At 36.1% G+C, this 24366-nt stretch overlaps 1 protein-coding gene across 4 annotated transcripts in view; it reads right to left on the bottom strand.

Annotated features, from left to right (window-relative positions):
• The window catches only part of uba6 (ubiquitin like modifier activating enzyme 6), a 47170-nt gene that overhangs the window by 10294 nt on the left and 12510 nt on the right, over positions 1-24366 (bottom strand). For 2 of the 4 annotated variants that reach the window (XM_087237090.1, XM_087237089.1), the window contains exons 4-23: positions 24323-24351; positions 23247-23341; positions 19543-19654; positions 17688-17768; positions 17489-17611; positions 15321-15444; positions 15140-15243; positions 14993-15055; positions 14811-14887; positions 13415-13481; positions 13195-13338; positions 12724-12791; positions 11762-11840; positions 11533-11613; positions 11353-11430; positions 8044-8225; positions 7843-7948; positions 3759-3848; positions 2478-2558; positions 2262-2390 (exon numbers count right to left, since the gene is read on the bottom strand). In XM_087237090.1, coding sequence (XP_087093216.1) covers positions 2262-2390; positions 2478-2558; positions 3759-3848; positions 7843-7948; positions 8044-8225; positions 11353-11430; positions 11533-11613; positions 11762-11840; positions 12724-12791; positions 13195-13338; positions 13415-13481; positions 14811-14887; positions 14993-15055; positions 15140-15243; positions 15321-15444; positions 17489-17611; positions 17688-17768; positions 19543-19654; positions 23247-23341; positions 24323-24351 — 1913 coding nt within the window. Of the gene's footprint in view, positions 1-2261; positions 2391-2477; positions 2559-3758; positions 3849-7842; positions 7949-8043; positions 11122-11175; positions 11431-11532; positions 11614-11761; positions 11841-12723; positions 12792-13194; positions 13339-13414; positions 13482-14810; positions 14888-14992; positions 15056-15139; positions 15244-15320; positions 15445-17488; positions 17612-17687; positions 17769-19542; positions 19655-23246; positions 23342-24322; positions 24352-24366 lie in introns of those variants that run through there. The other 2 variants (XR_015476528.1, XR_015476529.1) reach the window with 2 other exon arrangements.

The raw sequence follows: 24366 nt of genomic DNA, 5'->3' as shown, positions 1-24366 counted from the left end.
CAAAACGGTGCCTGAACCGATACTTTTGAGCCACAAAATGATAGTGGATGACTCTAGAAAAATCTTTTATTTGACAAAATCTTTAAAAAAATCATTTTAATTGAACAATATAATTAAAGTTTAAAGTAAAAATCATTTCATATTTTATATATTTGAATTACATTAATATATTTACTTATATATTTAATTTGTTGGTTAGCATGAATTTAAGAATTGCATTATAAAATTACATTAGCTTACTATTAACCTGTGTGTGTGTGTGTGGGGGGGGGTAATCTTTAACAGACAGGCCTACAGTTGAAGTCAAGTTATTTTGCCCTCCCATTCATTTAAAATAATGCTTCTGAAAAATTTCAAAGTGTTTCCTAAAAAAATGATTATTCTGGAGTTTATGTTGTGAATAAAAGCAGTTTTTAATTTAAATACAATAAGGTCAGTATTATTAGCCTCCTTAAGAAATATTTACTGTAAATATTTGATTTACACAACAAATCATTCATTCATTCATTCATTCATTCATTTTCTTGTCGGCTTAGTCCCTTTATTAATCCGGGGTCGCCACAGCGTAATGAACCGCCAACTTATCTAGCAAGTTTTTACGCAGTGTATGCCCTTCCAGCTGCAACCCATCTCTGAGAAACATCCACACAAACATTTACACACACACTCATACACTACGGACAATTTAGCCTACCCAATTCACCTGTACCGCATGTCTTTGGACTGTGGGGGAAAACGGAGCACCCGGAGGAAACCCACGCGAAGGCAGGGAGAACATGCAAACTCCACACAGAAATGCCAACTGAGCCGAGATTCAAACCAGCGACCCAGCGACCTTCTTGCTGTGAGGCGACAGCCCTACCTACTGCGCCACTGCCTCGCCTCACAACAAATCCGTTACAAAATAATTTGACTAATTATTTCAACTTTCGTAGTTAACTGATTAAGCCTAAATAACACTTTATACTGAATAAAAGACTATAAAATAGTTAAAGTGACTTTGTCTAAATATAAATGTCTTGCGAAATAACTAGTAAAATGGTATGCACTAACTGTCACTATGGGGTAGATTAAAAAGTAGATATTAGAAACGAGTTAGCTAAACTATTATATTTAAAATGTGTTGTAAATAAATCATGTGTTGAAGACAGAAATCAAAAATGAATGAAGGCAAAACTGAACAAGTTGAATATGAATTACATGAGCGTGACTGAACTAAATTTGATCAATGTCTTACATCTGTTCTTTGGTACTTGTCGACTGTTTGTAAATTCAAGACTGCATTTCCTAATGTAAAACTATGTACAAAAGATTTCTGATTAATAATGGTCTCTGCATAGCCTAGGACTTTCTATATTAAAAGTGTTAAAATATTGAAAACAGAAGTCTAATATCATCAACGGTGGACATTTTGATAGTGTTTCACAACATGAACATGACTGAAGTTTAATCTTTTTATTACCTGTGTCAATTTGGGCGTCAACTACTGACGAATGCGGGGAACTGATGCGCGAAGCACCGTCACAGACAGAGCAAGTGCCACGAAAGCAGAGGGAGCGAGTGCCCGCGGGATCGATTGCACATGACACCTAGAGCACGCGAGAGAGGCATTCCTTTGCCTTTTTGAGCCCTCAAATGTGTCATTAAGTTTGACATGTTTCCCCCTTAAAAGCAACTGTTATAAAGCATGTTGCTGTATCAGAATCCTTGCTTGTAAAATACGCTTTAGAATGCTTAGTTTAAGCAAATTTGATGAACGCAATCATGCGTGTTGATCTGAAGAGTGTCGCTCTTGCTCACCCAAAACCGGGCTAAATGCGATGTACTACGCGCGTTGCGTGCGTCTGTTCCCTTTCGACAATAACAAACGCCTGACATCGCCTGTCTGTATTCCCTTAAAGTTGTTTAGAATTAAATGTTTAGAGATGCCTTTGATGCACCCCTTTGATGCTACTTACGTCCTTGTTGCAGCACCAGTGGCACCAAAATTTAGCATCGAAATTCATATGCTGATTTGATCCGGTACATACCCGTTACATAGATACCGGTGCTATAATGGCACCAGGTTTCGGTACCCGACCCTTATTAGCATAAATGTTTGCAATTCCTGTTGTAATCAGTCAACTGGAGAAAACTATTAGTCCATTCTTTTAACCTATTCACCAGCAATGTCTTGCCTTAAATGCCTAAATTAATAGTGTTTTTTACTGTTTATTTCTTTATTTGATTAAAATCTACTTTCTGCATTGCAGTTCCAGCACCTTTCTTTTGAAGTACTTGTCGAATTTGAGTCGAGCCAGAGTTATACAGTGATCCCATTGAGTAGGTCTCCGACTCAGCAACTTAATGACCTGAAATGATCCTTCCATGCTCTCTCCACCCATCATCCTCTGCACACACAAGCACTGGATTTAGACAACTCCAACAAGGCTATATCACAGCGTTTAGATAAGCGTGTATGTAGTAAACATCCTCACCTGTAGAACACCCTGAGCTGATGAGTGACTCTGCCAGAACATATTGTACATTGAGGGCTTGTGGGCGAAAGCACTCTCGAACTGTACACAAGAAAAACAAAACCACAAAAAACAACAATCAAACACCTTCAAGCATAATTATGAGATCTTAAAAAACTTAATGTATGTTCATTTTTTTTAAGCACATTTCTTTAAGCTTTTTTTTTTTTTACAACTTGGCAACCTTTTATGTGTTAAATCTCAACAAACAAAAAAGTAATCATAAAAGTCACATCTTTTGTAGAGAAAAATGTAAATTAAAAAAAAGAAAACTCCCATAATACTTTTATATTAGCCATAATTCCTAAACAAACACGTACAGAAATGAAGAAGCACACCATCCATATTGAAAAAGAGTCACAGAGTAAGGTTAATGAGGGATTCTTTAATTGGAGCTAATTATGACTACTTGATGTCTTTAATCTAAGTTACTATGTATCACATCCTAGAATATCCTGATCATGTAAGCCTTGGACATAAGTCTGATAGCAGTCAGTAAAGTTTAAAATAGTACAATAATAAAAAGAAAACTTTAAAAGATATATTTTTTAATTAAAATTCATAAAAACTAACCTACATGGTAATAAATAGAGACCTATTAAAAATATTTGTAAAAAAAAAACTTAACCCTTCTTTAAAATTATGGATGCACCATCAACTTTTTTGCCAATACCATTAAATGATATATAGGCTGATAAATACAAATCTTCAATGATTTTTTTTTTACGATCTGATTACAAAAACAAAACACTCAACCGTTATTCAAAATATCTGTACTAAACTGTAATAGCAGCAGTAATAATGGGTACCTTTTTTTGTAAAAAGAAATAAATAATATGCACAAATAAATAAAATATATTTTTATCCTTAACTAAGTCTATGCAAAAGCAAAATAATCATTTAAAGAAATAAAAGATACATAAGTCTATCTCATAGGTTGTTAAAACACAAGTAAAATTACCTTGATAGACATAAAAATTCCAAAAACTAAATAGGCCTGATAATTAAGTGTGATAATCAGACCCAGGCTTTTGCAGGGATGTATTTTTTTTTTTTACCAAATTACTGTGTTTGTGACATCATTTATCAAATCCTATAATTTTATTTGCTTTAATTGTTGCGTTTTCCTGTGAAAAGACACAAAAATCCTCCTTTTCTCTTTTTGACATTTCTCCTTTTGACTCCAAGAACCATTGGACACTCAAAATCCTTGAGACACTTAACAAAGTGCTTGAAACTGACCTTGTCTCTGGCCCACTGTATGGTGTGTTCAGTAACAGCAGGAAAAGACTTTAGAGTGCAAAATGGAATCTCCTCTTCTGGTGGGTCTCTCTAAAAAAAGAAAGTAATAACAGTTGAGTGGGAATAGTATATATATATATATATATATATATATATATATATATATATATATATATATATAAATATATATATATATATATATATATATATATATATATATATATATATCAAGTAAGTATATATATATATATGAAGTCAAAATTATTAGCTTTCCTGTGATTTTTTCTTTTTCAAATATTTCCCAAATAATAATATAAAAACAAACAAAAAGCGCTCAGAGGTAGCTTAAATATTTTGTCGGTGCTCTTTGGGCAAGGGATTCTTCAGAACAAACAATAAAAATCAGTCCTACGTAGGGCTGCACTATACATCGTTTCAGCATCGAAATCGCGATGTGCGCATCCGCGATAGTCACATCGCAGGAGGGTGCGATGCAAAAAAAAAAATTATATATAGGCTATATGTATTATGGGTAGAGCAGAACCCGAATACGGTATTCGGATAAGCACGAATAGCGTGTTTTTACCAATACTTATTTCGAACAAATACTTGAAAAATGATTTGTATTCGGGGAACAAGAAAAACATTATATCAAAAAGCTGCGTTTCCTCATGAGACCGCAGTGCATGCCTGCATGAGTAAGTGAGTGAGACGTTCAGGAGTCGGAGGCGGGGTGGCGCCGGGGAAAAAAGGTGACTGAAGCATGCTGCTGCTCCACAACAGCAACAGAGAAGGCTTGGCAGAGCGAAAAGTACTGCATTACTATTTTTGTTAATTTTTTTTTTCATCATACTAAAATAACACGTGACAGAAGTTCACTCAAAAGTGAAAGTTCTTTCTGTCATTAATTACTAACACTCCCGTCATTACTACTTTCAGAACATAAATTTTGATATTTTACCATATGAAAATGCAATGCAGTTATGAAAATTGTGAAATTAAAGCAATAGTGCAGAGATCTGGTCCCCGCGTCAGGTCAGGGTGCACCTGTAAACTTTAAAACGCAGATGCGGAGGCGCACTAAACTCACACGGGAAAGAACTGGGCATTCAATTCATGTTTTAGTTAAATAATTCTTTAAATACAGCTCTCTTGATCCTCTAAAGGGTAAAAAATGCAAAAAAAAATTTGTTGTTAAATTAATTTTAGCAGAGACGCAACTGCCTGTCATTTTCACATTCGTTTTTCAATTAGGGATTAGGTCTATTAACCTAATAACAATGTTTTGTTGGACACTGTAGTCTACACAATAATCAATATTATAATTTATTATATACATTATTATTAAAACTAAACTATACAATTGATAAAACAAAACCCTTTTTATTGTTTAATTGCTTTCATTTTGACACCGCTAACAGTTGTAATAAGAAACATCACATTATGCAGAAGTTAAAAATATCTTTTGAGTTTAAAGATGATCAGGCTGCCAAGTCAAGTTTACAGTGTCATAAATGAAATAGGTAGCATGAGTAAAGGGGATTTGCCCAGCACACAACTTCTCGCTGCAGGTAAGCTGAATGATAATCTTTAAAAACATATATGCAATACAAAACTTTAAACATTTATGGGTTTTTTTTTATAAAAAGAAAAGAAATCAGGAGAGTAAAATATAATTTAAACCACTGGTCTGGCGCTGATACTTTATTGTTTGTAGCGAGAAGAAGAAAAAAAAACAGATAATCCATGTTATCGCCGTCTCCCCAGCCAGGTTTTCATGGCTGGGGAGACGGCGATAACATGGATTATCTGTTCTTCAGAAAAGATCACGACATTGTGAGGCGTTTATCGCAGTTTGTGTTTTTAATCATTGATATTAACTAATATTAATTCTCTCTCTAGACTTTGTTTTAGGGCTTGTTTCTCTTCGGCGCTATATAGCCTCGGCATATTGCACGTACGAATCCGATTGTGAAGAATGATTAAGCGCTTGCATTTTTTATTGCATCCTTTTCGCAAGTTATTTATCTATTTATTTTTTTTAAAGTGGTAAGAAGATTTACTGGCAAACATGTTCCTCGATCTCGTACATCAACAAATAAAGTAGCCTACCTAAGTTAATTTACCTTTTATGTAAAAATTAAGGAATAACTAAATTAATTAAATATTAATAAATAAAACATCCGTATAAACGTAGGCCTACGTGCTTATTTTTGAACTTTCGTTAATAAAACACAAAACTGTTTATAAATATGGTAGTTAAATATTAAATAACTTTAACTGCTTGAAACCGTATAATAATAACAATTAAACGTGACATTTTTTAAAGAACTTAACAAATAACCTAAATGGCACTTTACTAATCAGTGTAATATAAATATTAATAATTATAAGTAAAAAGTAAATATTAACCTAGTAACAATATAAGTCAGATGTTTAAAAAAACAGCGTAGTTTCTCTCCACCTTTTGTATTCATATTTTAAATTATTTGCCAGAAAAACTAACATGTTGACTTTGTCCGGTTTAAGTGAAGAATGGGGTTATAATGTTTCCAGCAATACACTGTCAGATGGTGTGCTTGTACCGAAAATGCACAGACAGGCTACTTTTTCACAACCATGCAAGAGAGGGCTTCTTGTTTCTGTTCCGCCGCCCGCATTAATCGCAACGCAGGTTTCTCTACACTGCGGAGCGGCGCGTTCTTAACTAGTTACCAAATATGTTGCTCCATTTCTCGTCAATGTCTTCCATTTATCACTTTCTCTTTTGTATCTGGCCATTTTTTGCAAATGCCTCTGCCATGCCTGGCTGAGCTGGGCTTTTGCATTTAGAAGACATGAGTTGATTAAGCCTACATGGCTTTTTTTCCCTCGCCGTCAATCGCCACTGGCTTGCATGATTCGGGACCCGTGGATCTGCGTATCGATGGATTTGCTCTTCAGTGTTTGGACTCTCAGCAGTGAATATTAAAACACACTTTAACACTTAAAACCCCCCTACAAAAAGCTTAATCTAAATTAATTCGTTCACCTTTCTCGGTTGGCATGAATCCAAAATGTTCCCAGATGTAAGATTTCGTTTTCTAACAAGATTCATGGTTGAACTTGAACTTGCTGAATCGCGCCTAATGTTATATTCTAACAGATATGTAATACTTGGCAACATAACAGTAATTTGTGTTTTAAAGTGCGTGACGTCACGTACTACAGCCGGTGGCAATGGACAACGACGATGGCAACTGACCACGGCGGTGACGCGGTTGTCTCGGTGACCGTCACAGCCCTAGTCTTAAGTATATATATATATATATATATATATATATATATATATATATATATATATATATAATATCGCAATATATATCGCAGGGAAAAAAAATATCGCAATGTCAATTTTTTCCAATATCGTGCAGCCCTAGTCCTACGCACTCAAAAGATGCGGAAAACATCAAAAAGCCTTTATTCACATGGCAAATCTTTCGGCAAAGAACTGCCTTTATCAGGGTAACAGTGATCAGGACCGTCTATTGCTCCAGTCATATGACTCAATTGATTATCTTAACAACACTCAAATAAAAAAAAAAACAGGGTCAACTCAACAATTATCATTAATTTAGCATTGATAGAGGGGGACATATATACGCATATACACATACACAGACATACACATGCATATATGAAAATATAGAGAACAAATAAGCAAATGTGTACATTATTTCCCAAATAATGTTTAACAGAGCAAGAATTATTTCCCTAATTATTATTATTATACCCTAATTTGCTTAATTAGCCTAATTAAGCCTTTAAATTGCCCTTTAAGCTGAATACTAATATCTTGAAAATATCTAGTTAACAATTATATACTGTTGTCATGGCAAAGATGAAAGAAATCAATGAAGAAATGAGTTATTAAAACTATCATGTATAGAAATATTGAAAAAAAATCTTCTTTCCATTAAACAAAAATTGGGTAAAAAAATATAGTGGGGGTTAATAATTCAAGTGGGCTAATAATTCTGATGTCAACTGTCTATAGTCACAGTGTATAGCATATAGACATACACACATAATCGTATACACTCACATGGCTGTTGTAGGACTCGGTGAGGTTTGGAACGATGATCTCAGTGTGCCCTTTTGTACCCATTGTGCCTGAGTCTAACAGAGCTTTCTGATTGGATACACTCCGGCTGCAAGTTCACAAATAAACCATTGAAGAATAAGCGAGCACACGTTAAAAATGGAAAAACAAATGAAAAGACATCTGCTGTTAATAATGAATTACCTGTCCACGTATCTCCGTGCCTCCACGTTGTCCAGTGCGGTGACCACCACATTGAGGCGGGAGAAGAAATCATCACTATAAATGTCCTCTGTAGCAGGACACACTTTATGAAGATGAGCGTGTATTTGCAGCTCTGGGTTTATTTCTAATGAAGCTTCTGCTGCTGTAGTGCTTTTGGGTTTCTACAGAAAGGATTAAGAGGGAAAAAAGTGGATATTCATTCATGAGTGATAATTCATGGAGAAATGTGCCCGTTTACACTTCATTATCGCAAAATATTTTATCTTACCACTTATGTTGAGTTCACAACAAACATGAAGAGAACACACACTTGCTCTAAACTACTCACAGGATGTTTTTCTTGATCTTTACACTCAAGTTTTTTTTAACTTGCATAGAAGACGTGATTGCGAGGCAAATTTCACACGTTGGCAGCAAATGTGTTGAGTATTTCGCATAACTAGTTATTAAGTTCCCTCTAAAAATAATGTTTATGTCTTTATTTAAGGCCATTTTTTTCATTTTGAAAGGGGTTAAAACCATAGGTGGGCATGGATTATTTTTTAAAATCTAGATTAATCTCACTCTAATCTTCGAATTAATCTAGATTAAAATGGCTCATTTGAATTCTGCCGAATGCATTCAGAATATGTGTGCAGTGGCGTAGCGCAAAATGCGGAGGCCCCCCTGCAGGGATCACCGACGGGGCCCCCAGTCGAAGGTGGGCGGGGGTGCTTATACAGAGATATACACATATATCTATGATCGGGAGTTTCCCTGGATGTTAGTATGCAATTTTTTTAATGAAAATTATAATTTTACATCACTTTTCTACATTGATGGATCACTGATCGCACGGGCATTCCTGACAAAAAGCTTGTGTTTGCGTGTACAGAAATGTGCTATTCACCCTCGCTGTTAAATTTGATCTAATCCGTGTCCTGAAACACAGCTCCTCTTCTGCTTTCACTTCTCATACAGACGGAGCGAGCGATTCGTTTGTGAATGAATCCCCCGAACAACTCTTTCACTAGCCGACATTAATACACGTTTCTGGCAGCGCAGCATCTCGTTGTCATATTTATTTTGCATTGTTTGCTGATTTTATTCAACAAAACTAGCATAAGCCGAGTATTTAGTGCGAGTTGGAGCTGCTTTGCCTTATGATTAATGCAGTAAGTGACTGTTATCATCAATAACGTTACCTGTTTAGCACAAAGTTCAGAACATACAAAAACAATTAAAAACGTAATCGGACCTATGAAGTGTTCTGCCTTTGTGCTTTGTTTTCTTTGTTTGCTCGTTACTACACTCGTAGACAGCGCTAAAGTCCCGCATCTTCACGTAATAACACTGTCTTGACTAGTGCGGTTCAATGACATTTGTCCTGGAAGCACTGTACCAATGTGGCGGCGCTATTGACGCATGCTCAGGGTCCCTATGCGATATCTAGTGTATATGTCTATGTCACAAATTGAGGAGCGGGGAAAATAGGCGGGGTGGATCGACAACGTGGGGAATTCTTCACAAACTGAGGAGCGATCACAAACCGAAAGCCGCGAGAGCGTCAAAGTAGCCAGAAGTCATTCATTTTTTAACGAGAACCGGCGGCGAGAAACAGCGGCGCGTCTTCATTGGCTATGACGCGGTTCGGTGGCAAGCAATCAGAATGAAGTAGTCCACCGCTTGAGAGGTGTTCAGAGAACACAGACCTGTGAACTTTGGTTCCGACCACAGTTGTTCCCAAGAGTTTGATTATTGCGGTTCCTAAATTTTCAATTATTGAAAATCGCGTCGACGTGGGGCCCCCTAATCACGCGGGGCCCCCCCGCGGTGCGTGCCCTGCGGGCCCGTCCGCTACGCCACTGTATGTGTGCTACTCAAAAAATGACTAAAAGTAGGCCTTTGAGAACAGGTTTTTCAAGCCAGGTGGCACATTAGACCAGGGGCTCATCTCCGGTTTCCAACATGCATCACAAACTGCTTGAGAAACTCTTCTACTATGTTAATGAAAATAAGGGATGTTCAATAAGATGTACTTGTGTTTACTAACTGTTAATTCAGTAAAACATGAATTTTGAACTGTAGGCCTACATAAGCTCAAAACAGCGATTTATAATCACCTTAATCTAACTAAATCATAACTGCACTAAACAGAAATGGAATTAAGATGTGGCGTATGCATATATTAGCAGCATTATTGAAGTTAACACTGCAATCAACTATTACCTACAACAAACTATTCCCGTCATGTAGAACTTTTCGCCATATTTTCCGACAAGATCCACACAGTTGGCTGTCAGAAAAGGACCGCACACACACACATCGGGAAATGCAGAAGTTTTTTTTGTCTGTTTGGTGTGCGTTAATAAATTCCATAACACTCTCAGCAGTCCTTACTCCTTATTTGCGTTTACTACCCCAGTTTGTTACGGGGGCATGAATGAAATGTTCATGAGTGAAAGTGTAACTGCCGAAGTGCAGTTAAAGTCACCCAAAATTACAGGAAACTCTTACATGAAAGCACTTCACGTAAACACCTCAATTATATTATTGTCTATTAAGGCAAATAACTAGACTACAGATGTCCATGTAAACATAGTCAGTAGTGTCTTCGAAGTAAGTGAAAGATCCAGAAGGGCTCTTTTTTTGTCAGGTGGCTCACCGGCCAGGTATACATCAGCGCTAAAATATCAAGGAGAAAGTCATCATAGCTTGCGTAGAACAGACCCAGCTCCCAACCCAACTTTGAGAATAGATAAACTGTGATATTTCTTTTATTGCCTGATAAGAGTCAGCGTGTTAACGCCGATAACAGCCTACCACTGGTTTAAACACAGTTCTGTGGCAACAGTCAGTAAATATGACCAGCTTTAAATGGTGAAAATATATTAATTTCGTTTTTTATAATCACACTTGATCTGCAGAAACACTTTGATTGACATTGTTCCTTTGTACATGACTTCAGAGGGGGAAAGCCCCGCCTATAGGGGACAATCTCTCTCTCAGTCAGTATCATAGGACATTAGTCCTGTTTTTAAATATGCTACTATGCTGCTACATAGGCCATTGTATCCCCTCCCCTCCACCCCCCTCAAAGAGTCTAAACATCATTTATGGGATATTTTGTACTGAAACTTCACACTCTACGGACATCAAAGACTTATTTTACATCTTGTAAACAAGGGCATAATAGGCCCCCTTTAAATTTAAACTTTAAACTTTTTTTATTTTAACTTTAAATCCCCTTCCAAATTTACTGCATTGTAATATCAAGTAAAAGAAGGGCCACAGACATGAATTAAATACCTGTATATGGTGTGGTCTGAAGAGAAACTGTCGGTTGAGGTTGGATTTCTCAATCAAATCTGGATCTGTGATGCAAATCTAAAAATAAAGAATCACATTCTAAAAATGGCACCAATTTTTCCTTCCTCGTGTAAGTGAGAAGGACAAAAATAAAGAGTCCTGTCAGATACATATCCTCACCTCTCCCAAAAATCTACTCAATCCCACACCCAGAAGTGCCAAGTTCTTCAGCATCTCACAGCCAATAGCACCACAGCCCACCTACAATATTCACATTATAACAATAGAATTACATATCTATGTGAAGTATATACTAAGATTAAAAAACATGTATCTAGTTCAAAGTTTGATGTATTACAGGATTAAAAATATATAATTTTCTACTGTATCTGCTGCACTTATGACTCACCATGAAGACTTGAAACTTGTGCAGTGTTAAACACAGCGACTGGCCGATACATGCCCGCAATGCATCGTACCGGTCACCCCTACAAAACATGACAAAACAACATTTACAGCCCTCTTAAACTTTTTGTTTTAGCTCCAAGGCACAACAGTGTTATTTGAGAGGACAATGTTTTATCATATATGTAAAGCTATTGAATTTATATAGTAGTGTATTTGTATTTTGTTTTCCCCTATCAATAAAAACCTTCATTTTAAACCAGCACATGTTTACTTGTGTTGACTTTGACTAATATTTAAATTGAAAGTGTGACAAACAGGGAAAAAATAAGGGTTTATAATAGTTTTATATTGTTTATATAACATAGAGTGTATATACACGAATCAGAGAGCGAAATTCAATACCTTTTAAGACCTTTTTAAAGACTCTTTCCATACATTTTAAGACCTTGTAACCCCTTTTCAACTGGAAACACTGGCGATATTTTAAACTACAGTATATTTACTAAATATTAATGTAAGAAACTAATCCAAAACTAAAACATTATTGATATACTAAATAAAAATCTATTAAATCTAGCTAATTCAGCAGGTTTGGCGCCTATGGATCTGCAGAAATAATGCTGTTGGCTTAGTTTCTGCAGTAAACAAAGCAGCATGATGTCAAACCTAGCAAGATTTTATTGATTTCATAAATTACATAGCATCCTGATATTCGCAGATTTAATTCAGGCAAACTTTAGTATACAACCATACATTGCATAAACAAAAATTATCTAAAATTGAATACCAGCATTTAAGACTTTTTAATACATTTAAGGGCCTTTAATTTCTCTACATTGATTTATCAACTTTCAATACTTTTTAAAACCCCGCAGACACCCTTTAACAATTCCCAAAATGCTGTAGAAACATATGAACTAACAATATATATTTGTGGGGCTCAATATTTGGCATCACACTTACCTTGGGGAAAATTCCTCAGCAGGAAGAGACTGGAGGGGCTGTACAACCTCTAATGCATCCAGATAAAACTGCATAAACACACATAAAAATGAATAGTGTTGTCATAATAATAACATAAAACACAATCATTCAAAGGTCTAGCGTCTTTAAAAAAATTTAAAAGTCTCATTAAACAAGGATGAATTCAATTTAATTCAATTTAAATTTTAAATAAAAACATTAAAATACAATTTATTAAGTAAATTATTATTATGAATTTTTTTTAAAATCTGTAATAAAGGCTCTTTTTATTTGAATTTTTTTTTAAGAAACAGGGTTAAAAAGCCACACAACTGTTTTCATCGCTGGTAATAAGAAATGTTTTCTGAGCACCAAATTGGACTTACTTTATGCTTTTTTTATTTTAAAATAGAATAAACATTTTTATATTGTAATATTAATTTACCGTATTAAATCTTATGTATTCCTTACCCATTGTTGAAGAGGGGAAAACTTCCCAGTGAGAGCCTTTAAGACCTCCTGACTAGCGATGCCCCCCACTGTCGCCGCTAGAGGAAACAAACACCCTCTGGCACAGCGCGACACACACCTCACCAGATCCGGATTTATGCATACCTGACAACACAGACTCATTAACATTTAAACATGAAGCTGCAAGCAACAGAGGTTACCATGTAAACAAAAAACTGACCTTGTTTTTAAGTGTTTTGCTGATCTCCTCTGTATATTTCAGAAGCAGCTCTGAATCCTGCAAACAACTACAGACAAACAAGAAAAATAATCCATCACTTTTAATTATTCATGTCAATCATAACTAAAGAGAAATGAAAGATGCAACAACTGATTTTTATTATACAGTTATGAGAAGCATTATGTAGAATGCTGCATATTGTTTAGTGTTTACATTAATTTTCTTTTCGGCTTAACCCCTTTATTATTTATGGGTTGCCACAGCGGAATGAACCGCCAACTTACCCAGGATATGCTTTATGCAACGGATGGCCTTCTAGCTGCAACTTAGTGTTTACACATAATAATTAAATTTAATAACAATAATAATTTAATTCAATTTTGTGTGCTGTCAAGATAAACAAAATTTTCAAATCATATCAAGGTCTTTACTACAACCCTTCAAAATAAAAGTTTGACTTTGAAATTGTAGCAGAAATATTTTACTTCTGTACAGTAAAATGCAATTCTTAAAGTTATAATAATCATGTTAATAATAAAGTTATTAAATCATTATTTTATGAATTATTGCCATACTTTTTTGTTTTAATTTTCACATGAATGTGCATTACTTTGTTGGAGAAATTAAAGACTACAGAAATCCCCAAAATATGGTGTTTCCTAATTGTAAAAATGCTATCAATATTATTATAAATATAATATTTCATAAAGTTTTGGTTTATTTAAGTCATTACAAATAAAAATAACACGGGCACTAAAGATTAATAGTTAATAATAATAATTGGCGTCACAGTGGCGCAGTGGTTAGCATGATTACATCACAGCAAGAAGGTGGCTGGCTCGAGCCTCGGCTGGTTCAGTTGCCATTTCTGTGTGGAGTTTGCATGTTCTCCCCATGTTAGCGTGGGTTTATTCCAGGTGTTCTGGTCCACCCCCCAACAACATATAGGTGAATTGCAGAAGCTAAATTGTCCGTAGTGTATGTGTGTGAATGAGTGTGTATAAGTGTTTCCCAGTGATGTGTTACAGCTGGAAGGGCATCCACTGGATAAAACATATACTGGATAGGTTGGCGATTCATTCCACTGTGGGGACACCAGATTAATAAAGAGACTAAGCTGAAAAGAAAATGAATAAATAAATAAATAAATAATTGAATAAAATAGAATCATAAATAAACAAGGGAACAGAATCCAGCATCCTTATGAAATATTTTCATAGGGCTCTAAATATCAAAATCTAAAAACTGCTAACTATTTCAGCCAATGATTTAGGTTCTTCAAAATTCTTCACTCATAGAAACCAGAACCTCTTGCCCTGGTCCCTAATCAAGAGTAGAAAAACCTATTGAAAGCACAGCGATCAGGTATTAGGACCTGAGAGTAAAAGTTAATTACCCAATATTGGGCAGTCTAGCATGCTGTTCCAGGAAAGCATCCAAAGCTAGCATGATCGCATGGAGCTGAAGAGGGACCTGAATAAATAAGAACACATTTATTTATTAAGACATAAGTAACTAAACCTTAAAGTCCGCTTAAAAAAATTTTACTCCAGCAATTAGATTGAGACTGTTTCTGACCTCTGGTTTGCTGAAGTCTGGAGTAAGGAGCCGAGGATCAGATAACTGTTGCTCCATCTTCTCCTACACAAGCCATAGACAGAGGAAAAGTGACTTGTTATGCTTCTCCACTATTAATAAAATGAACTGAAGGTGGTGTTAACATACAAAGCTGAAGGTTTTGGGGATCTTGACCAAGCGGAAGAATCCTCCATGAGTATATGGCTGGAATGATGAAGTGTCTCCAATCGCAAAGGTATAGGGAGACAGAACTAAATGCGCACACACACAGTTAGATACGCCAGTTTGATACATTACTGAACATGATGAAGTATGGGTTTGTTTATACCTGTAATCTGGTGCATGGTACCATTGAGTTCAGTCATGCCGTTGATCTCTTTCAAACAAACACTCTGTCCCGTCTGAAGGCCGTGTGTTCGGCTGTCCATACATGTCACAACACCAGGACTGCCCTGTGATTGTGTATCAGGCAGGAAATTACAAAAATGATGTTTCACTTGAAATGAATAAAGGCCTCAATATATGCAGTTGAAAGCAAATTTATCAGCCTTCCTGTCAATTTCGTGTTCTTCTTTTAATATTTCCCAAGTGATTTTTATAAGGCAGGGTCTTATTGCTTTCAGTTAGGCTGAATTAAAAGCAGTTTTTACTTCTTCTTTTTTTTAGTTCCATATTTATGAGGTTTATATATAATATTATTAGCTCCCTTAAGATTTTTTTGGTCCCACTTTATGTTAAGTGGCCTTAACTAATATGTACTTACATAGGAGTTGATAGTTTGTTACAATGTACTCATTGTGTAAATACATGTATTTAATGTGTACTTATGCTTGATTAAATACATGTATGTAATTACATCTTTAATTAACATTTGTAATTACATTTGTAAAAACACTGTTGACCATGCCTTACACCTTAACCCACCCTTAAACCTACCCATGCCATAACCCAACCTTTATCCCAACTCAAAAGCACCACAAGTGTTCTAAAATACATTATAAACACAGTAAGTACATTGTATTTATTTATTTGATGCAAGTACATAGTAGTTAAGGACACCTAATATAAAGTGCGACCTTTTTTTTTATATTGCCATCCCCTGTTTTCTATGTGTGAGCATAGTGGCAGATACAAAACAAATGCAACGTTACATATCATATCTCTAGGGATGTTAAAATTTATTGTTTCTTTGGTGCACCGTGATGCAGACGCAGAAAACTCAGTATTGGTTCAGTAATAATCATAACCAGTTATAATGTACTGACGTCATTTATCTTATATGTGCTATGTCGAGGTAGCGTACTATGACACGGGAGGTGAGCGCGAGTAACTAAACAGAGAAACTCTGCACAATTCACTGGACTGGAGTGTTTGCTGGACGGTGTTTCACTGACACTGAAGTTACAGCAAAACCCCCCTATTTCACTGCTGTGGAAAAAATGAAAGTAAACTCCATTTCTCTCTCTCTTACTGTGGCCCCTTTGACCTGCTGGCAAGACGTTTCCTCTCCTCTCGGCTGTTACATGTCTTAATTCGATTTGTTTAGATCGATTATGATATTAATCAGATTAAGGTAATCAAAAATTGCTGTTTACTTGGTAGCCTCTTAATCAGAGTATTGTCTTAGGGGCTGATCACACTGAACGCAATTTTGTGTTGAGAGGTGCCTTTTTTGAATGATTTACTAACGGCCGCCAGAGTTTTGTGCGCTGCTTATGCACCCTGCGTGCCTTGCGTTTTAACCACCTGCCGCACCTCGCGTTTTTGCCATTGCACGCTGTGCACTTGCAGTTGAAAAAACTCTGAGTGGAAAAAGTATGTTATGTCAGTCACACCTTTTTTATTCTCTAATCAAATGAAAGCAGAGGTGGGGTTTCCATTGAGGTGACAGCAGTGTTTGTGTAGTCAAGATGACAATGAAGACTTTTGAAGATAGAAGAGAGACTTGTGGTCACTGTTTCAAGTTATCTGGTGCTGTATGACTTCACAAATCTTGAATATCACAATATTATTAAATATTACAATTATACCAAATTCAAAAGCAACACTCGCGCACAATATGCAGCTGATTAAGTCAAGCAACATCCAAAAACACACCTCACTTCTTTTTTCACACATTCAGTCGTGTTTTTTTTTAATAACAAGTTATAATCGCACCAAAACATATTAACAGGTAAGTGGCAAAGATAAAAAAAAAAATCAGATATTAGAAATGAGTTATTAAAACTGTTATGTTTAGAAATGTGTTGAAAACAATCTCTCTGTTAAACAGAAATTGGGAAAAAAAAACAGGGGCGTATAATTCAGGGGGGCTAATAATTCTGTCTTCAACTGTATATCACAGGAAATTTCGCAATACTTAAAAACAATATTACATATCACATATTTTCCCAGTATCGTGAAGCTCAAAGCACAGAACAAAAAAAAGATCTCTGCCATCAGTATATGAGGGCCTTTAATGCAACAAAAGCTCTAATAATGTGGTGCTCTCATTACCTGACTGATGTTTTGGATAAAAATTTCTTTTGATTCTTCTCCTGTAGGGTCAGACACCTCAAACGTCTCCCCGAAATCACAGAACACCCGCGAGCAGATCCCAAACACATCACAGCCAATGAACTGCAACAAAAACACATTTAAAGCATCCAAACAGAAAGTTTTATATGTGTGCAAATGTGTCTGAAAATAAACGTACCTTAATAGGAGGCTGTTGAGTGTGGCAGAAATGGTTGATTCGTTTCTGTAGGGTCAGCTTTGTTTCTGTTAACACTACACACTAAAATAAATAAAAGAATTGCCCCATTTAGATCTGAAACCATATGAACATACAGAACAATCTAAACCAGTGGTTCTCAAACTTTTTTCTCCAAGTACCACCTCAGAAAACATTGTCTCTCCAAGTACCACGATAATGACAGGTATTGAAATACATGGTGGGCCTAAATAAGCAGCTACAGCTCAGCACAGTTCACAAACATGGCAGATAAAATCTTATTATTACGAAAAATGTATTATTGTCAGCCACTTTAAACATAATAAATAGTTTGAACAATAACACACTTACAGGTACAAAATAAAGATAAATAAAACATCAACGTTTAAATTAAAATGTGATTTTAAAAATTAATTAAAAATGCCATTGCTCTTAAAGCGTTAAAAGAAAACTGCTGTACTCAAATGTAAAGTATTATCATGAATAATAATACTGGCCAGCCCATGTGGGTCCCACGCGGGCCATCATAGATGGGCCCCACGTGGGCCAGCTCATGTATATATATATATATATATATATATATATATATATATATATATATATATATATATATATATATATATATATATATATATATATATATATATATATATATTATTAGGTACACCAATTCCTTTATTAGGTACATTTTACTAGTACCAGGTTGGACCCCCATTCGCTTTCAGTACTGTCTCAATCCTTCATGGCATAAATTCAAGTTACTGGAAATACTCCTCAGAGATTTTGGCCCATATTGGCCCGTTATCCTGCTGGAAGTAGTTATCAGAAGATGGTTACACTGTAGTCACTGTGGCAATCCCAGGTGGGTCCCACATGGGCCCTCCCAGATGGGTCCAACATTGGCCGTCCCATCTTGGAGAATTCAGGGCACGTGCCCCAGTAAAAATCGCCAGGGCCCCAGTAAATGCTTTGAGGTACGATTTACTTTATATGCAAGTGTATTTATTAAGAGTGGTTATCCCGGAATAAAGATGTTGTTCTCTCTCATTATTCTCTTCGGCTCTGCTCCCGGTGTAATTCTCGGTATAAGTCAGCCACTTCAAACATAATAAATACTTTAATAATAAGGTAATAGTAATAATAAGGTAAAAAATAAAGATAAATAAAACGTCAACGTTTAAATTAAAATGTGATTTTAAAAATTATTAAAAAATGGCACTGTCCTTGTACTGTCCTTGTACAAAGTTATAAGAAAACTTTTGCTGTACTTAAATGTAAAGTATTATCATAAAGTAGTCGATTCATCAAAACCTGCAAATGTTTCTTAGACCTCATAAATATAGGTTATATATATATATTTGATCAATTTTGAAATATATGTTGCATGCATATATGACTTGTTTGTTTATTTTTGAAATCTAAAGGTTAACTTGTATTTTAAATATATGAATTGGATTTACATATTTAAATTAGAAATAAGAGCTGCTTACAGCTCATTAGAGTAGGCTATGTGTGTCAGAGAAGCAAGTGATTAAACTATACCTGTCAACATTGAGATAAAAATTTACGAGATATGCCCCCAACAACCGTTAAAAGTATAGGGAGGAAAATTACCTCAAATGATAGAATACATAACAAACGTTAGAAAAATGAAAATAAAATAAAAAGTTTAGCCTATTAAAATCAAAAGTGTGTTCATTTTAGTTACATGAATTATTTAGCTATTCCTCCGCGTATCACTAAAAGAAAGCCTGCATACCACTTGTGGTACAAGTACCACAGTTTGAGAACCACTGATCTAAACAATTAACTTTTAAAGGCCAGTCTTGAGACCAACCTGGTATCTCTTCAGGAATTTGAGGTCTGTGCTTTCATCCAGGACATCAGTGGACATGGTGACCTGGACATATGGGTTTAACTCTGCCACTCGTGAATGCACAGCTTCCACCCTAAGAGAGAAAATAATGCACCACATTAATAAAACAACACAAAGAAGCAGAATCTGACTACTCATGTAGGTCTGTAAGTAAGTAAGCAAGCAAGTCAAGGTTTATTTATAGAGCACCTTTAACAGATAGTAAGTCACAAAATGCTTTTTAATAATAGAAAACCAGAAAACAGATAAAAGAGAACATATTAATAAAAGAAAATAAAAGAAAATTTAAGAATTATCTTCTAAAAATTACAATAGCTTTTAAGATACAATAGATTATTTGCACAGAGACTTTTAATTTTCAATAAGTCAGCTCAAGCACTTCTGGGGAACTGTCGTGCTATTATAAAATCACCATGTTTAAGATCTGGTTTCTTTGAAAATCAATGACCTTCACTGCTTGATTGTAATATGATTTAGAGTGGGTCTCAAACTGGACAAAAAGCACTGATTAAATTCCATTGTTCTGCCCCATGGAAATGTATTTTACTACAGTATTTTCAACGAAGTGTAACAACTAAACAAATGCTTCAGTTTATTTAAATTATTATATTTCAATATTATATGCTTCAACCTTTTACTGCAAGTTTGTCAGAGCCTGAAAAACACCTGCTGTGCATATAGGCCATTTTCACTATTAACAACACATGAACTACTTTATGACCTTTGCATTATTAATAAGCTCCCAATTTGCTGCTTATTAATAGTTATTAAGGTAGTAGGGAGGTTTAGGTTGTAGAATAAGATCATACAGAATATGTGCTTTATATGTACCAATAAACAGCCACTATCTTAATAATATTAGTCAGGTATTGCGTATGGATGCTATGCAGACAGCTGTAGTTTCAAATGCAAATATTTATGATAAGTTTAAAGTAAACATTAATTTGTATTTTATTTATTTAAATTGCATTAATATATTTCTTTTGATCATTTGTTTGTTAGCATGAATGCAAGACTTGCATTATGCTATTAACATTACATTAGCTTACTGCTAACCTGTGGAAAGGCTGCCATCAAAATCAGGGAACACCTTTTTTCTGGGTTTGGGGCTTGTGACTACTTTTACATGGACATCGGTGACCTAATGATTTGCCTTAATCTAAATAAGACAATAATATGATTCAGGTGTGTTGCTTTTTGAATGTTACATTCATGATTCCCAGTTACATGTTATAGCACATAGATCCATCAACGTCATTGCATCACCAGCCTATACATGTTTCCTCTGCAGTTTGTGTCTGTGGTCCTTTAAGATAATCAAAAATCACTTTTTACGCAGTAGACTCGTGATCAGAGTACTGTTTTAATCATCTTAAAATCAGAGTATTGGTGTCCATGTAAACGTCCTCAGATAATGTGCCAGATGATGTCACAAGCTGTTAAAGACAGTCCATTCCTCACCTTTCAGTTGATTCCATGAGCCCTCAAATTTCATAACTTTGACGTGCTTTTCCCTTACACGCAACTTGTGTAAAACATCTGCTGCATGTTGGTGTGTAAGAATCCTTGCTTGTAAAATATAGCCATATATATTGTTTAGTTTAAGCAAATTAGATGAACGTGATCTTGCGTGTTGATGAAGAGAGTCGCTTGCCGCATGCGCCGTACTGCGCGCTTTGCCTTCTATAAGCTACAATAACAAACGCCTGACATTGCTGACATCTGTATCCCTCAAAACTGTTTAGAATTAAACATTTAGAGATGGTGTAACACAACACTTACTTATGTGGGCCTTTAATGCACCCCTTTATGCTTCTTAAGGGCATCACACAGCGGATGTGACGCTTAGAGCCTCGGCATGGCGCACGCATGACAGTTGATGGTATCATACACCAGTCGTGAACATTTGCATGTTATTTAAAATGAACCTATTGGGGCTCAGATGGCGCTCTGTGGCATGGCAGAAATATGAACAGTCATGAGTCGTGGCTGAGCGCCGTGGACAGCTGCTGACTTGTGAATTCTAAAATGCATGGTGCTGCGCATCGCAGAGCGGTGCTTCAGGTGTGCAACCTGCTTTACGTTCTTGTTGCAGCACTGAAATTAGGCACGGAAATTCATATGATGATTTGATCCGATGCATACCGGTTCCAAAGGTAGCGGTGCCATTTCGGTACCCAACCCTAATAAAGAGTATAGTAGACAGTCCAGAAGCGTAATCCAAAAACAGGTGAAAGGTTCAGGGCAGGCAGCAAAGGGTCAAAACAGTCCAAGGTCAAAAACACCGTTTTTACAGTTAACGCTTATGTACAGACAGCAACAGCTAAGACAATACTCCGCAACGTGTGTGGAACAGACGTGTTTAAATAGTCCAAATAATCAATGGTCATAAGTATTAGATGTGAGTGTCTAATTAGTCAGGATCTGGAACCGGTTGTGTGTGTGTGTATGTTGCATGACTGGGTTTTGTAGTCCATTATGAGGCAGGATTGTAGTTTGTGTGAATTTTTTCCAGCGATCTCTGTTGATTAGATCGCTGGTGGTCATGAAAGAAGGTAATAAGGTAATAGTCAGTGATCGAAACTACCTGATAAATATATATGATATAAAGTTGGTCTCAGACTGGACAAGAAGCACTGTGTAAATTCCATTTTCCTCGCCATCTCTTTTTAAAATATGAACATTTATTTTACCCCAGTATTTTTAATGAAGTTTCTGTGCAAGCCTACTGATCCTTGCAGCGCTAGCGGTTATACAGTCTATTAACTCGTTTTACGCTTAAACAACTAAAGAAATGCTTAACTTTATTTAACTGATTGTATTTGAATTACATTATGATGGATACATTTATAATGCTCGATGGATTGCAGCCAAAGCCATGTCACCCTGCAGCCCAAGACCGGTTACTCACTAAAGTAACCGGTCAGTACCTGGATTGGACCTAGATGGGAGACCACTAGGGAACACTAGGTTGCTGTTGGAAGTGGTGTTAGTAAGGCCAGCAGGGGGCGCTCAACCTGTGGTCTGTGTGAGTCCTAATGCCCCAGTAAAAGTGAAGGGGACACTACACTGTCAGTGGGCGCCGTCTTTCGGATGAGACGTTAAACCAAGGTCCTGACTCTCTGTGGTTATTAAAAATCCCATGGCACTTCTCGTGGAAGAGCAGGGGTGTCCTGGCCAAAGTCCCTCTATCGGCCCTAACGATCATAGCCTCCCAATCATCCCCTTCCACCGAATTGGCTTGATCACTGTCTCTCCACTCCAGCAATGGCTGGTGTGTGGTGAGTGCACTGGCGCCGTTGTCCTGTGGCTGCCGTTGCATCATCCAAGTGGATGCTGCACACTGGTGGTGCAGTGGAGAGACCCCCCCCTCATGATTGTAAAGCGCTTTGGGTGTATGGCCATACACAATAAATGCGCTATATAAATACACATTACATTACATTATGGATAAGTTGGCGGTTCATTCCGCTGTGGCGACCCCGGATTAATAAAGGGACTAAGCTGACAAGAAAATGAATGAATGAATGTCGATGCTGTAAAAAGAACCTTAAAAAGTTTGAAATAGTCACATTAACCTTTCACCGGAAGTTTATCACTGGCTGAAAAACACTGCTGTGCATATACCCCATTCTTGTCTTGTAACAAATTTTTTAAAAGTGCACCTTTTCTTCTGATTATTCACATCCTCCTCTCTGATGAAGAAGTTGGTGCCCAGATCCCAAACTTCACATCGCTTACTGTCATGAAGAGTGACTGCCTGCAAGCACACACATGCAAAATCTCACAATACTGTCAGAAAACAACTGAAAACTAACTCTTCAACAAATGCTCCAAGTCACCTATATCAGCAAAAAATACGCTACATATGTATAAAAGAAAAAAAAAACAATTTGAGAACAAAAGAAAATCTGTATATGCTAATGGAGCTAAAGGATTGAGGTGTGTGAGATTTATTGAGGAAATAAATTGTATTTTATTTAGCAATGATTGATCATATAACACTGATTTTAAAAAACTATAAGAAATGTTTCTTGAGCATCAAATGGCCATAACAAAACGACTTCTGATGGATCATGTGACACTGAGGACTCTAGAAATGATGCTGAACATTATTAACAGCTTTGTCATCACATGAACTAATAAGATTTGAAAAAGTTCCTTCATATCGCATATATGCTATATTTCATAGTGTAATAATATCACAGTTCATAGTGTATTTTGGGGGGACACCGTGGCTCAGTGGTTAGCACAGTCGCCTCACAGCAAGAAGGTCGCTGATTTTAGTCTTGCATTTCTCTGTGGAGCTTGCATGTTCTCCCCGTGTTGGCGTGGGTTTCCTTCGGGTGCTCCGGATTCCCCCACAGTCCAAAGACACGTGTTATAGGTGAAATGAATTAACTAAATTGGCCGTAGTGTATGTGTGTGAATGAGTGTGTATGGGTGTTTCCCAGTACTGGGTTGCAGCTGGAAGGGCATCCACTACGTAAAACATATGCTTGATAAATTGGTGGTTCATTCTGCTGTGAAAATAAACAGAAGAGCTAATAATACAGGGGGGCTAAGGATTCTGACTATAACTATATGTGAATATTTTTTACAACATTTTTTAGAATAATTGATTTTTTTGTGAAAAACATATCTAACTTGTGTAAAATTTAATTGGACAAAGATACAAAATGTGACATCTCATCTTTGACTTGTATAGAAAAAAATACACATAAAGTCAAATTGATCTTACCTTCACTCCTGCCAGAACTATGTTTTTTGCTGTACAAAATAAAA

Source organism: Danio rerio, chromosome 1, assembly GCF_052040795.2.
Source record: "Danio rerio strain M-AB ecotype USA chromosome 1, GRCz13ab, whole genome shotgun sequence".
Lineage (NCBI taxonomy): Eukaryota > Metazoa > Chordata > Actinopteri > Cypriniformes > Danionidae > Danio > Danio rerio.
The sequence above is the reverse complement of the archived record's forward strand: the minus strand, read 5'-3'. Positions and strand labels throughout refer to the sequence as shown.